Genomic DNA, 15,738 nt, shown 5'->3' with positions numbered 1-15,738 from the left:
TTTATTCACTGGCAGGGGAGGCCTCCTCATCTGTCATGGTGGATGATAACAGTTCCTGACCTACAGGGGTGCTGCGGGGCTGCATGAGATAATGCAGGCAAAGTGCTGAGAGCCGCGGCTCCCACCCAGCCAGCGCTCGGTCTCCATGGGCAGGATGTGATGGGGAAGTATGATGCTGCCCTGAAGACCCAGACGTGGAGCCCCTAACTCAGAGAGGTGGCTTCAGGGGACGTGCCCAGATACGAGATGATTCTGTCTCCTGCCTCACCCCCAGGACTGAGTGGTGGGGTGCCTCCTGGTCAGATGGGGGGGATGGACAGGGGCATCAGTAGAGTGTCTGGCCCGGGTCCCAGCCCTGCTGACACCAAGTTGGGCTGTAGGTCCCACCCATGACCTGGCCGTGTCCTGCAGTCCCTCAGAGAGGAGTCCCTGGGCAGACTAAGGTACACAGGAAGGAAGGTGTGGAGAGCGACTGTGGGGGCCTTGCAGCAAGGAATGGCCAGGAGAAGGTACAGACACTCTTCTCTCCGGGGCAGGAAGTGGGGCTTGTCCAGCTCACTGTTCTTTTCTAGGCCAAGGACAGCCAATACAGGCCTGCAGGAGAGCCTGGGGAAGGGTGAGGAGGCCCCACAGGGCAGGGGATGGATTACAACTCCAGAGCTGGGGAGGACCTCCAGCTAAACAGGTCAGGTGGGGAAGGGGAAGGGACGCTGGGTCCAGGACCCAGGGGTAGAACCCAGGCACCTGTGGTTTCAGGCTGGAAAAGGAGGCCAGACCAAGGGCAGGCTCTCTAAAGGAAGGAAGATGGTATTTGGTGGAGTCAAAGTGTGGGGGGTGGGGCACCTGCAGGATAGTACCCTATATACCACTCTCTGAGTATGAATGAGTCTGTAATCATCTATCCACCTCAATGCCCCATAAAATTCTCTATAGCCCTTTCTAGCTGTGTGATCTCAGGCAGGTTACCTAGCCTCTCTGAGCCTCTGGTTTTTGTCTTAAGAAAAGGGTTACTAAGACTTGCATTGCAGGGCTAATGAGAAACACACATGCAATACCCCTGCCAGCATGGTGGGCCCAGAGTCGGGCTCAGGCAATGGCAGCTGTTGCAGGCCCCTGTGCCATCTTTTCTTATCAATTCTTCCTCATTTATGCTCTAATTTTTTTGGCCCTGGGCCAGCAGGCCTGTGATAGATTTATTGGAGGTTCTTATTCCAGAGAATAGAGACAGGAGGGCAGAGTGAGCAGGATACTAAGGCATCCCCACATTTGTCCAGGCAGAAGGAAATGAGCCCATGACCTTGAAAGTGACATAATTTGGGGGAGGGGGTGTCTGGGTAAACCCTCCCCCTGGGTCTAGCTCCCCATCAAATGGTATTCATCCCCAGAAAATGGTCAAAGGAAAGTACAGGAAAGAATAAACACCTAGACCCACAGCTAATTGAGTTGCAGGTGGTGGCTAGAGACAGGACCATTTGACTCTCCCCCTCCTTCCCCCAAAGTGGCCCTCAGGTGACAGGGCAGACAGGCAGCCTCTTGCAGGGAAATCAGGAAGAGAGGAGGAAAGAGCTGGGGAGGTAGGTGGCTGGGATGAGGAATGAGGCAAAGAAAAATGGCCCGCAAAATGCAGAAACGCCCCAGCATGCTCGCTTCCCAAACCCGGCCCATGAATCGAGGGGTGACAGGTCTCTCATCTCCGATGCCAAGAGCCAGGAGCTCCGGGCAGCCGCAGGTACTACATCTGCACCTGCCAGCAGTTGGAGAGAGGCCATAAAGCATTGTAGCAGGGCTCAGAATGCCAAGTGCCTGCAGCTGGGAAGGGATCGCCTTGCGGTGAAAGCAGTACACAGGGCGAGGGCTGCTCCCAGAGCCAGGCCTGGGCACCCCTCCCTCCAGAGTCTGCTTGATCCTGGGGGCCTGGTGGTGGACAGAGGAGGGACAGGGCAGGTGCACACGCAATCTAGCTCTGTGCTGGCCAAGACAGGCAGGGACCTTCTGGAGGAAGCCCAGTAGGCCAGGTGATTTACTGGGGCTGGCAGAAAGCTGGGACATCATCGTCACTGGTAAATAAAAGTGGATTGTAAAGCACCCGGGCTAAGCCTGCGCCTGCGGAAATGCACCAGGGCTGCAGACAGCTTAGAAGCATGGGCCCCATCCCCCAAACGATCATCACAATCATAGTTTATACGGCACTTCGGATAGGGGTGCCAGGCCTGTCCTAACTGCTTTTTAACACATATTAATATACTTAATCCTCACAACAGCCCTAAGAAGTTGGTGGTAGTATTATAATATCTTCCTTTAACATACCAGAAAGATGGCCGGGTGTGGTGGCTCCTGCCTGTAATCCCAGCACTTTGGGAGGCCGAGGCGGGTGGATCTCTTGAACCCAGGAGTTTGAGACCAGCCTGGGCAACATAGTGAGACTTTGTCTCTACAACAAATACAAAAAATTGGCCAGGCATGGTGGCGTGCGCCTGTAGTCTCAGTTACTCAGGAGGCTGAGGCAAAAGCATCATTTGAGCCCAGGGAGGTTGAGACTGCGGTGAGGCTTGACTGTGCCACTGCACTCCAGCCTGGGTGACAGTGTAAGACCCTGTCTCAAAAAAAAAAAAAAAAAAAGTACTAATACAGTCCAGAAACATGAGGCAGCACAGAGAGGTCACAGAGCCAAGCCCTGTCCAGTGCACCACAAACTCTACTGTGCCCTTCAGTCACCCGAAGGGCTTGGCAGCTCGCCGGCCCTGTCTCAATCGGCCTTGGGTGGGCGGGAGACCGCATCACTAACAAGCTCCCAGGTGAGGCCGCTGGTCTGAGGACCACACCTTGAGTCAAGAGGCTGTAAACTACTCTGCTGCCTTCCTGTGGCACTTCCTCAGCCTTAGAAATGGTTTATATCCCATTGCTCTGGCCCCGGGAGGCATCTATGATTTCCTCAGTTAACAGAAAAGGCCCTCACAGGTGTCAGATGTGTCAGATCATGGGGGGAGTTGAGGGGTGGAGTAGGGGAGTGTGGAAGTGTGAAGTTGTAAGCATATCAATGTCTACACCCCAGCTCAGGCTAATCTAATCAGAATCCCTGGGGCATGGCCCACACTGGTATTTTTATTCCTTTTCATCGGACAGGTAATGTGCCGATGACATAACAAGGTTCGAGGGAGGCCTATCTCACACATGTGCGTGGAAACCCAGTCATCACATTCATGAACTACAAAAGGACCATGAACTGGTGTTTTTTTAAGCAGCTCCCTGGGTGATCCACATGTGTAGCCGCAGTGAGTCCTTGAGATGGACAACAGGGATGCCTCCCTCGCTATGGCAGATTCATGCCTATAAAACTGAGGACAGCTCCTTGGGGCGAGGCCAAGGATTTCCTTCTGGGAAGCAGTGATGAGCCACCTCCTGGGCCACTGGAAGGTGCGGCCGGGGTCTGCTAGCATACCTCCTTCTTGTTTCTGAGGCACCCCTAGAGAAGAAGGGCACAGCTGGGCAGCTGGCAACATCCCATCTTGGCATTTGTCGGAGAAGTCCTTGCCTCCCCATGCTCTCAAGTGACAGCAGACACCAGCCTGGGTTAGCTGTGGAAACGGAGGCTCCTGACCAAGACTCTCCTTGACCAAACTTTCGTCAGGTTCCTCTGAGCCCCATCCTCGACCTTGGCCCCAACCCCAGTCCTGACTTCTGCCTGCCCAACCCAGTCTTAGCCAAGAATCCTGCGAAGTCAGATTAGCCAGCATGCCCCTGAGGAGAGAAGCCATTTCTCTGTCTCCTGTCTCTGAGGAGGAGGAGAAAGTAAAAGTTGAAAAACAACAGGAATGAAGTCAGTGGCAAGACCAGCTGGTGCCACTGATGACCAGGCCTGAGGTTAAAAGATTAACCCCCTACTCTAACCACATGTGCTCTCAATCTATCACAACCCTTTCACATGGAACCCCTTAGAGTTGTAAGCCCTTAAAAGGGACAGGAGGCCGGGCGCGGTGGCTCAAGCCTGTAATCCCAGCACTTTGGGAGGCCGAGACGGGCGGATCACGAGGTCAGGAGATCGAGACCATCCTGGCTAACACTGTGAGACCCTGTCTCTACTAAAAAATACAAAAAACTAGCCGGGCGAGGTGGCGGGCGCCTGTAGTCCCAGCTACTCCGGAGGCTGAAGCGGGAGAATGGCGTAAACCCGGGAGGCGGAGCTTGCAGTGAGCTGAGAGGACAGGAACGCTGTCTTCGGAGAGCTGGGCTCTGGAGACGTGAGTCTGCCGACGCTCCCGGCCGAATAAAAAACCTCTTCCTTCTTTAATCCGGTGTCTGAGGAGTTTTGTCTGCAGCTCATCCTGCTACATTTCTTGGTTCACCTGACTGGGAGGCGAGGTGATTAACAGAGGGTCGAGGCCGCTGCTTAAGGCCTGCCCTGTGGAACATCCCTGCGGGGGACTCCGGCCAGCTTGAGCGACGCGGATCCTGAGAGCGCTCCTGGGTAGGCAATTGCCCGGGTGGAACGCCTCCTCAGAGCAGTGCACAGCAGGCCCCCGCAGATGATCAACGCAGTGGCTGAACATGGGGAAGGAACTGGCGCTTTAAGTCTGGACATCTGAAACTTGGGAAGACTGGTCTTTGGAACTTGCCCACTCCATTTGAGCAGAAGCGTGGCCTGATCACCCACGGCGTGCCTGTACTGGCACTTTGGTTTTTGAGTTGACTTACATTGCTTGATATTTTGGTTTTGGTTTTGACCTGGCTTGGATTTCTGGATACTCTGATTTTGGTTTTGATTCTGGTTTGGTGTAAACTGAAAAAGTGTGTGTGTGCCCTTTTTACCTGTTCTTTGTTCTGTGGTGTGCATGTGGTGTGAGCGTGGTGTGTTGTCTCGAGGAAACATGGGTCAGACACAAAGTAAGCCCAGTCCGCTAGGAACTATGTTGAAAAATTTCAAGGAAGGATTTAGTGGAGACTATGGGCTTACTATGACACCAGGAAAACTTAGAACTTTGTGTGAAATAGATTGGCCAACATTAGAAGTGGGTTGGCCATCAGAAGGAAGCCTGGACAGGTCCCTTGTTTCTAAGGTATGGCACAAGGTAACTGGTGAGTCAGGATACTCAGACCAGTTCCCATACATAGACACTTGGTTATAGCTGGTGCTAGATCCCTCACAGTGGCTAAGAGGGCAGGCAGCAGCAGTGCTAGTAGCAAAGGGACAGATAGCCAAGGAAGGATCCCGCTCCACCCACCAAGGGAAATCAACTCCTGAAGTTCTGTTCAACCCAACATCAGAAGATCCATTGCAGGAGATGGCACCAGTGATCCCAGTGGTGCCCTCCCCTTACCAGGGAGAGAGGCTGCCCACTCTTGAGCCCACAGTGTTTGCGCCTCCGCAAGACAAACATATCACTAGGCCACCTAGAGTAGACTAGAGAGGAAGCGAAGCCTCGGGAGAAACCCCTCCCTTGGCAGCTCGTTTACAACCCAAAACTGGGATACAAATGCCCCTGAGAGAGCAGCGGTATACTGGGATAGATGAGGATGGGCACATGGTGGAGAGGCATGTTTTTGTGTACCAGCCCTTCACCTCTGCCGACCTTCTCAACTGGAAAAACAACACCCCGTCCTATACTGAAAAGCCACAAGCTCTAATTGGTTTGCTCCAAACTATTATCCAGACCCACAACCCCACCTGGGCTGATTGCCACCAGTTGCTCATGTTCCTCTTTAACACAGATGAAAGGCGGAGAGTGCTCCAAGCAGCAACTAAGTGGCTACAGGAACATGCACCGGCTGATTACCAAACCCCCGAGAGTATGTGAGGACCCAGTTCCCAGGAACAGACCCCCAGTGGGACCCAAATGAAAGAGATGGTATGCAAAGGCCGAATTGATACAGGGAAGCTGTCTTGGAAGGATTAAAGAGGGGAGTCGAGAAAGCCACAAACGTTAACAAGGTCTCTGAGGTCATTCAGGGAAAAAAAAGTCCAGCACAATTCTTTTTCTTTTGAGATGGAGTCTTGCTCTGTTGCCCAGGCTGGAGTGCAGTGGCGCATCTCAGCTCACTGCAAGTTCCGCCTCCCAGGTTCATGCCATTTTCCTGCCTCAGCCTCCCGAGTAGCTGAGACTACAGGCACCTGCCACCACGCTCGGCTAATTTTTTTTGTATTTTTAGTAGAGATGGGGTTTCACCATGTTAGCCAGGATGGTGTTGATCTCCTGACCTCGTGATCCGCCCATCTCGGCCTCCCAAAGTGCTGGGATTACAGGTGTGAGCCACCACGCCCGGCCAGTCCAGCATAATTCTACGCGAGACTGTGTGAGGCCTATCGTATGCACACACCCTTTGATCCCAATAGCCCTGAAAATCAGTGCATGATTAACATGGCTTTAGTTAGTAAAAGCACAAAAGACATTAGAAGAAAACTGCAGAAACAGGCTGGATTTGCAGGGATGAATACATCACAGTTATTAGAAATAGCTAACCAGGTGTTTGTAAACAGGGTTAGCCATAAGGAAAACCGCAAAGAGAATGAACGTCAGGCCCGGCGAAATGCCGACCTATTAGCTGCAGCAACCAGAGGGGTCCCTCCAAAGAGGCAAGGGAAGGGGGGGGGCCCTGGAAAGGAAACTGAGCCTGGCTGTCAGAGTTTGCAGCGTGACCAGGGAGGAACAGCATTAGGGATATACCTAATGTAAATGACAAGTTAATGGGTGCAGCACACCAACATGGCACATGTATACATATGTAACAAACCTGCACATTGTGCACATGTACCCCAGAACTTAAAAAAAAGGACATTGGGAGAACAAATGCCCTCAGCTAAAAGGAAAACAAGGTGACTCAGAGCAGGAGGTCCCAGACAAGGAGGAAGGGGCCCTGCTCAACCTGGCAGAATGGTTATTGGCCTAAGGAAGGTCATTGCAATCTACTGGAGCCTAAGAGCAGAAGGCAGGTGAGAGAATTCTTAGGAGCTGTGGCGTTTTGCAGACTGTGGATCCCAAACTTTAAAGCATTAGCCAAGCCTTTGTATGAGGTCACTAAGCGGAGGACCAGGAACCTTTTGAATGGGGATCCCAACAACAGCAAGCCTTTCATGAGTTAAAGGAAAAACTTCTGTCAGCCCCAGCCCTGGGGCTATCTGATCTGACAAAGCCTTTTACATTGTATGTGTCAGACAGAAAAGATGGCACTTGGAGTTTTAACCCAAACTGTGGTGCCCTGGCCGAAGCCGGTGGCCTACCTCTCTAAACAACTAGACGGGGTTTCTAAAGGATGGCCCCCATGTTTGAGGGCCTTGGCAGCAACTGCCCTGCTAGTACAAGAAGCAGATAAGCTGACTCTTGGGCAAAACCTGAACATAAAGGCCCCCCATGCTGTGGTAACCTTAATGAATACTGAAGGACATCATTGGCTAATGAATGCTAGACTCAACAAGTACCAAAGTTTGCTCTGTGAAAATCCCCGTGTAACCATTGAAGTCTGTAACACCCTGAACCCTGCCACCTTGCTCCCAGTATCAGAGAACCCTGTCGAGCATGACTGTGTAGAAGTGTTGGACTCAGTTTAGCAGACCTGACATCCGGGACCAGCCTTGGGCATCAGTAGACGGAACTATACATGGATGGGAGCTTCATCAACCCACAAGGAGAGAGATGTGCAGGCTATGAAGTGGTAACCCCGGACACTGTTGAAGCCAGATCGTAGCCCCAGGGCACTTCAGCCCAGAAAGCTGAACTCACTGCTTTAATTCGGGCCTTAGAACTCAGTGAAGGTAAGACTAAACATTTATACTGATTCTCGGTATGCCTTTATAACCCTTCAAGTGCATGGAGCATTATATAAAGAAAAAGGCCTATTGAACTCTGGGGGAAAGGACATAAAATATCAACAATAAATTCTGCAATTATTAGAAGCAGTATGGAAAGCTCACAAGGTGGCAGTTATGCATTGCAGAGGACACCAGCGAGCTTCCACCTTGGGTTTGGGGAATTCCCGCATTGACTCAGAGGCTTGAAAAGCAGCATCTGACCCCTTCCGGGCATCAGTCACAGCCCCTCTGCTCCCTCAAGTACCTGATCTTGTACCTACTTATTTTAAAGAAGAAAAGGACTTTCTCCAGGCAGAGGGAGGACAAGTGATGAAGGAAGGATGGATTCGGTTACCACATGGGAGAGTAGCTGTGCCATAGCTGCTAGGAGCCGCAGTTGTACTGGCTGTGCATGAAACCACCCATTTAGGTCAGGAGTCACTTGAAAAGTTGTTAGGCCAGTATTTCTACATCTCGCATTTGTCAGCCCTTGCCACAACGGTGACGCAGCTGTGTGTTACCTGCCGACAGCATAATGCGAGGCAAGGTCCAGCTGTTCCGCCCAGCATACAGGCTTATGGAGCAGTCCCCTTTGAAGATCTCCAGGTGGACTTCACAGAGATGCCAAATTGTGGAGGTAACGAGTATTTACTAGTTCTTGTGTGTACCTACTCTGGGTGGGTGAAGGCTTATCCAACACGAACTGAGAAAGCTCGTGAAGTAACCCATATGCTTCTTCGAGATCTTATTCCTAGATTTGGACTGCCCTTACAGATCAGCTCAGATAACAGGCTGGCGGTGTTTGTGGCTGAATTGGTACAGAAGATGGCAAAGGTATTGGGGATCACATGGAAACTGCATGCCACCTACCCGCCTCAGAGTTCCAGAAAGGTGGAGCAGATGAATCGGAATATCAAAAATAGTTTAGGGAAAGTATGTCAGGAAACAGGATTAAAACGGATACAGGCTCTCCCTATGGTATTATTTAAAATTAGATGTACCCCTTCTAAAAGAACAGGATATTCTCCTTATGAAATATATCACAGGCCCCCTCCCATATTGCGGGGACTTCCAGGCACTCCCTGAGAGTTAGGTGAAATTGAGTTACAGCTACAAGCTTTAGGAAAAATAACACAATCTCAGCCTGGGTAAATGAGAGATGCCCTGTGAGCTTATTCTCCCCAGTTCACCCTTTCTCCCCAGGTAATCGAGTGTGGATCAAGGACTGGAATGTAGCCTCTTTATGGCCACGGTGGAAAGGACCCCAGACTGTCGTCCTGACCACTCCCACCACTGTGAAGGTAGAGGGAATCCCAGCCTGGATCCACCACAGCCATGTAAAACCTGCAGCACCTGAAACCTGGGAGGAAAGACCAAGCCTGGACAACCCTTGAAGAGTGACTCTGAAGATGACAAGCCCTGCTTCAGTCATACCCAGAAGCTGACTGGTCCATGCACAGCTGAAGCATGAGGAAGCTCATTGTGGGATTCATTTTTCTTAAGTTTTGGACTTGTACAGTAAGGACTTCAACTGACCTTCCTCAGACTGAGATAGGGCAAAAACTTGAAACAGTCTTTTTAAAAGGGACTTGTGTGTATAATGCCACCCAGTACAAGGTATGCAGCCCAGGAAGTGACCAGCCTGATGTGTGTTATAACCCATTAGAACTACTTGATCCCCGTTGGAAAACAGAGTATGTAACTCTAGGAATCAATGGAACTGGACTGGTAGGAAGACCTGGATAGTGAAGATGAGAGTGAGAACTCCCACTAGTGAGTGAGGTTCTCAAAGGGGGGAATGAGGAGAGAAGCCATTTCTCTTACTGTCTCCTGTCTCTGAAGAGGAGAAAGTAAAAGTTGAAAAACAACAAGAATGAAGTCAGTGGCAAGACTAGCTGGTGCCACTGATGACCAGGCCTGAGGTTAAAAGATTAACCCCCCACTGTAACCACATGTGCTCTCAATCTATCATGACCCTTTCATGCGGAACCCCTTAGAGTTGTAGGCCCTTAAAAGGGCCAGGAACTCTGTCTTCGGAGAGTTTGGCTTTTGAGACACAAGTCTGCCGATGTTCCCGGCCGAATAAAAAACCTCTTCCTCCTTTAATCTGGTGTCTGAGGAGTTTTGTCTGCAGCTTGTCCTGCTACACCCCACCTTTGAGATCTGATCAAGTTCCTCATTCCCCACCTCTGATGTTCAGCTGTCTCTCCATATACTCAGGGCATTGGTCCAGGACTCCCACCTATACCCAAACCCACACGTACTCAGGTCTCCAGTCAGCCTTGTGGAACCCAGCTCTCCCTATAATCAGGTTTTGAACTCCACTAATAGCACATTTTCCATCAGCATTTGTTTGAAAAACTTCACATATAACACAATTCAAACTCATATTGTTTAAGAGTAGACTGTGTAAGTCCTAGGCCTGCTTTCAGCAAGAATCCTGTTAGGCCAATTGAGCCAGAATATTCCCTTCTCTCAAATCTGATCAAGCTCCTCATACCATTCAGTGTACTCAAGGGATTGGTTCCAGGATCCCTCCCATGTACCAAACCCTGAGCATACTCAGTCGGTCTTGCAGAACCACAAATAGGAAATGTCGGCCCTCTGTATATGTAGGTTTCACAACTCACAAATACTGCATTTTCCATCCACATTTGGTTGAAACAAAAATCTGCATCTAAGTGAACCCCTGTTGTTCAAGGGTCGACTGTGTAAGTCCTGGGCCTGCTTTCAGCAAGCAGAGGCCTCACCTTGACTCTCCTCTTAGAAATGTGCCATCCTCCGGCCCCTCATGCTGCCCCTTGGCTAGAAATCCCCATGTCTCCTTTTCAGAGTTGAGCTCCATTTATCTCCCCTACTACAAGTCTTAAAGCTTTCCTTACTGTTTTAACAAGTGTCATAATTTTTTTCTTTAATCCTCTTCCCCTACCACCCCCACCTCTCTGGAAAAGTCACCCAGCAAAGTGAGCAGCCCTGTCAACTAAACAAAATTGACTCCTCACCTTGACATTCAAGGCCCCGGGCAATGATCTCAAGACCTCTCTCTCTTACTTGTGCCCCAAACACAGCTTTACCGTTTGTCATACACACCTAGACTTTCCTCCCATTCTGCTGTTGCCCAGCCTTTTTCTTCTACCTGGATCGTTTTCTCCCCTTTCTTGAAACCCACCAACTCTAAGTCACAGTAATCTCTTCCATGGTGATCAGACTAATTATCCCTTTGGATTAATTTTCCCCATCTTCCATAACAGAACCTCCCATTTTAGCAGGCACATGGTTCTCTGAGATAAAGCTACATTGAAAGACTACATTTCCCAGCCTGCTCTGTAAGCTGATGTGGTCACATGCCTAAGTTTTGACCAATGCAATGTAAGAAGAGCAAGGTGTGTCACTTCCAGGAAGTGTTCTTACAGGCAACAGGCATTTCTTCCTCCTCCTCTTGCTTCTACCTACTGATGTAATGGCTGGACCTACAATAGCCATCTTGTACTGTGAGGTGGCCTTGGCCATGAAAGCTGCACAGAGTTGAAGCAACTGGGTTCCTAACACCATAGAACGTCATACCAGCCTTGGGCTGTCCCCACCAGAATTGAATGTGGGAGAAAAATGACCTTCCATCTCATTTTAGTTACTAGTCTTTTGGAATTTTCTGTAACTAACACTATCCAGTCCATACCTTCACTCCCCTGGAGGCATGGACTCTAGATTCTCGGGTTTACCATACATACCACATGGAACCATAATTTGCATGTTCTTCCCGAGCTAAACAGTAAGTAATCTAAAGGCTGGAAATGTGTCTGAAATCTCTATCTTCCCCTGCCATGTGAGGCATGAGGCCTCTGTATGCTCCCACCAGCCTTGCAGGAGAAACATGCCCTTACCAGGATGTCTGAGCCCTCAGGGTCCTCCCCTGTGGCTGGGCTGGAGGAGTTGCCGAGTTTGAACATCCAGTACTCCTTGGCAGTGACAAAGAAGTTCCACGGCAGTAGACTGCCAATGCCCAGGCTGAAGAAGATGATGTATGTGCCATAGAAGCGGTCCTCGGGCCTCTGTAGGCCAGGGGCCGGGTGGTCCAGCAGCTTCTCAAGCAGTGCCTCCTGGTCAGCTTGGAGACTGCTGCCTATGGTTCTGTAGGTGGAGTTTGAACTGTGCTGAAAGTCGTCCTCTGAAGCAATGGCCACTATTGGAGCAAGAAGGGCAACAGAGACAGGGTAGGTAAGTAGAAACTGAGGCTGGAGACAGCTGGGGACCCACCCAGCCTACAAAATGACCATGCCCCCTCACCCTGGGCTCTGTAAAGTCACTAAAGCCTGGCTGGAGAACTTCATTTTAAGGATCAGGGAGAAACACAAAAATCAGACCTGAAGAAGGGCAGGATGTCAGAACTGTAAGTGTCCTCATAGGTCACCCCAACCATGCAGGTGCAACAGAGGTAGCACATAATTGTGGAACAGGCTGTTGTAAACCACTGCACGATAGTGGGGACTGTGGCAATGTACCCAGAAAGGCAAACCTGGTCTAAAGGCATTCACAGTTCTGTGCAGCCATAAAAAAAGAATTAGGACCCCTGCTGGGCAAAGAATGATCTTTAAACCCTTTTCGACTTTATTTGAAAGAAATAAGGGGCAGGATAGTGTGTAGAATATGCTACTGTGTGTGTAAAAAAAGTGGGGAGAGAAAATATACATATGCATATGTATTTGTATATGCATATAATATCTCTGGAAGGCTACATAAGAAGTTTCTAACAGTGGCTGCCTCTAAGGAGGGAGACTTCCCTGCATTCTTATTTGTGCCTCTTGAATTTTTAACTATGTTCCTAGTTTATTATCAGTTCAAAAATAAAATTAAAAGTGTAAATAAAAATAAAAACCTTCAGATTAAATAATAATTGTTTAAAAACTGGTAGTGTCTAGGGCTGCCTCCATAAGCTGGTGTGTAGCCTCTGATAGTCCATTCCCATTTCATTTGTGGGAAAAGAGAGGTCCAAAGAACAGAAGGCCATAGGCTAGGTAAATGGCCAAGCCTGGGTTTGCAGCTCCTGCCTGGGTCCCACCTCTGCTCATCACGCCCTACCAGGAGTCAGCCACTTTCAATCTATGGTAGCGCCTAAGACAAATGGAAGAGCCTGGGCTACCAGCAACTACTGTCTACATGGCCTTGGGCAAGTTACCATATTTCTGTGCCTCAATTTCCCTAAATGTAAACCCAGGGAAGCCATTTTTGTGATAGTTATGCAACTGCAACTGGCTGGCAACGCCTGGCCTGTAAGCAGCTGTTGAACAAATGTCAGCATCTCCCTGGCATCCTGGGCCTGTCGCACGGCTGGCTGGCTGCCGGATTTGGCTGTAAAGTAGCATGCCTGCTTCTTTGCTCTAGCACCTAGGATGTGGCAGCAGCTTGTTAAATGAGAAATGTCTCCATAATGCTGAGGATGGGACACTTCAGAGTCCCTTCTGCAGTAGCCTCTTCCCTACTCAATAAACTATTAAATAAATAAATGCATCTTGATTTCTACAGGAGGCTAAACCTAACTCAAAGCATCGTGCCAAGAAGACTGGGGCCTTTATTCCCTGGTGGGATGGGAACACCTCCTCATGTGGGTGCAGAACCTTATCCACTATTTCAGGAGAACCTCAGAGCATCCCTTGGAATTAGGGCAAAAAACACTGCTCCCTTTTTTCAGATGGAAAGACTGAAGTCTGGAAGGCACTTGCTATGTCCCACATTCAAATAGAAAGAACTCCCAATAGCTAAACTTAAGTCCAGTAATCACAAATGCCAAGGTCTGTGCCTAACAGAGGTCACACTTGAGGCTGACAACAGCCTAATATATTAGGTACTACTCTGAGACCCATTTCACAGATGAGGGGTCTGAGGCTCAGAAAGGTTGAGTAACTTGCCCAGGGTCACACAACTAGCAGATGGCAAGAGTGAAGTTACACAGCCAAGTAGACTGGGGCCCATGCTGGACTCCTCAGCACACCAGGGAGGACTGGCTGGGAATGGGAATCTTGTGTCTGCTGGTTCCAAGTACAAGCATCCTTCCTGCAAGCCTTGAAGTCAGTGAGTGGGGAGGGGCCCAGGCACACTGCAGGCACCCTTGTCAATGTTTGCTGAATGAATGGACTCTGCACGACCAGGACATTCTCCCCTGCTGGGGTAGCATGTACCCTGGAGCCAGCAGGCGGGAGGCCACTGGATGCCCAAGTGCAATGCATCCAGCCAGCAAGTCTATTTTAAACTGCTCTGGTTAGCAGAGCCCCTCCCCAGCCTGGATTCGCATGGAGGCTAGCATTAACAAGCTCACTGTCTGGAAGCTCACTGTGTGGAAAATCTCTTTCCACATGCACCCACTCATAGATAAAAGGTATGTAAAGGCACAGCAAGAAGGAGGCTTTCTGCAAGTCAGGAAGTGAGCCCTCATCAGAAACCAAATCAACCAGCATCTTGATCTTGCCCTTCCCAGCCTCCAGATCCATGAGAAACAAATTTTAAGCCACCCAGTCTATGGTATTTTGTCTGGCACAAAATGGTACAAATGTAACAAATGTAACAAGCTCACTTGTTACATTTTAAAAATTAGTGTTTAAAATGTAAAAAATAATCATGACCCACCCACACAGAACAAGAGAGAACCACAAGTGGTTCTTCCCAGAGGCTCCAGCTACCTGTGGGGGCGGCTAGAAGGACCACCAGCCCTGTCACTCAGGACCACACTTGGCTAGGGCCCCCTTCTCAGTACCTGGCGTCTATTTGTCAAGGACCATTCAGCCTTGACTGAGCTTCTGAAGAAGGAGCCAGGAATTTTCTCTAACCAGGGTCACAGGCCAGGGCACTGGAGTGAGCAGTCTTATTAGTCTTTACAAAAGCTAGCTGCTGACTTCTGGATTAAAAAAGAAAGAGAAAGGCAGGCAAGGAAGTGCCCAACCTTCCCCAAAACACGCTGGCTGTGGCCTGGAACGTGCTTCTGGGTCACCTGCAGGAGCCCGGCCATGCACAGAGAGGCAGCCATTCACAAGGACGCAGGCACTGCTGGGGCTGCTGCAAAACTTCATCTGGGCCGGGAAGCCTAGGTACTGGTTCCAAGGAGGTTCCTGACTCCGGCTAGGTGGCTCTCCCCTCTGTGCCTCGATTTCCTGGGCTGTGAACCGGTGTGGGGAGCTGGTAGGGCTAACCTGTGGGAGGGCACTGGGACGCGCAGGGCACCGCCCACTGGCCGCGGCAGAACCGGCTTTGCGGTGTAAATAGCCCCAGCCCCAGGCCCCACAGCTGGGACCGAGAGAACCAGCCACCATCTGGATACTTGGGGCCGACGGGTCCATACCAGGCCCCCACCATACAGGCAGTAAGGTCCAGTCTCAGGGAGGAGGAGGAGGGGAGAGAGGGTTTGAGGAAGAGAAGGCAGAGACCCAGAAAGAGGGGTGGCAGAGAGCAAGGAGGGAGAGGAGGGACGGTGGGGAAGGGACCACGGAGGGGGTGGGGTCCTTTGGCTCCCCTGGCAGCCCGCAGCCGTCCCCAGGGCCCGGGAGGGAGGTCGCTGAGCGCGACTCTGGGGGCGGCCGGGACCGGAGCCGGAAGAGCCCGAGCCGGCCCGCACTTACTGTCGCCGCTGCGCTGCGCCGCGCCGCCGCTGCCTCCGGCGCAAGGCCAGGACCACTGGGCTTGGTAGGCGGCAGGCGGGCTCCTCCCCCGGCTCCGCCCCGCCCCTCCCGGCACCACGCCGCCGCTTCCCGGTTTACAAACAAGCCTTTTTCCTTTGTCTTCTCCCGGCGCGCCAGGGCGCCCCCTCCTGGCCTTGGGCTGGGGCCAGCCTGCGCCCATTTCACAGGAGAAAAAGTGAGGCGCCCAGTGTTAAACGCACTGCCCATGCTTGCGATGGGTGCGCGGCGCATCAGGCCTCCTGGTTGCTGCTCCTTTTTTACTTTGGAGTCAGACCCCACTGTCTGAGACCTCCT

The 15,738-nt window shown here is 50.9% G+C and overlaps 1 protein-coding gene and 1 non-coding gene across 4 annotated transcripts in view; both read right to left on the bottom strand.

Annotated features, from left to right (window-relative positions):
* The window catches only part of SLC29A3 (solute carrier family 29 member 3), a 50,459-nt gene extending 34,988 nt beyond the window's left edge, over positions 1-15,471 (bottom strand). For 2 of the 3 annotated variants that reach the window (XM_023205008.2, XM_026455326.1), the window contains exons 1-2: positions 15,385-15,471; positions 11,662-11,960 (exon numbers count right to left, since the gene is read on the bottom strand). In XM_023205008.2, the coding sequence (XP_023060776.1) occupies positions 11,662-11,960; position 15,385 (300 nt within the window). In that variant the 5' untranslated portion in view covers positions 15,386-15,471. The remainder of the gene's footprint in view (positions 1-11,661; positions 11,961-15,384) is intronic. The other variant, XM_023205009.1, reaches the window with a different exon arrangement.
* LOC111538002 lies at positions 3,114-3,217 on the bottom strand. The gene has a single exon (XR_002730180.1). It is a non-coding gene; the product is annotated as a small nucleolar RNA U13 (small nucleolar RNA).
* Positions 15,472-15,738: the final 267 nt, after the last annotated feature.

The sequence above is a fragment of the Piliocolobus tephrosceles genome, chromosome 9 (genome assembly GCF_002776525.5).
Source record: "Piliocolobus tephrosceles isolate RC106 chromosome 9, ASM277652v3, whole genome shotgun sequence".
Classification (NCBI taxonomy): Eukaryota; Metazoa; Chordata; class Mammalia; order Primates; family Cercopithecidae; genus Piliocolobus; species Piliocolobus tephrosceles.
Note: the sequence above shows the minus strand (reverse complement) of the source record. Positions and strands in the feature narration are given on the sequence as shown.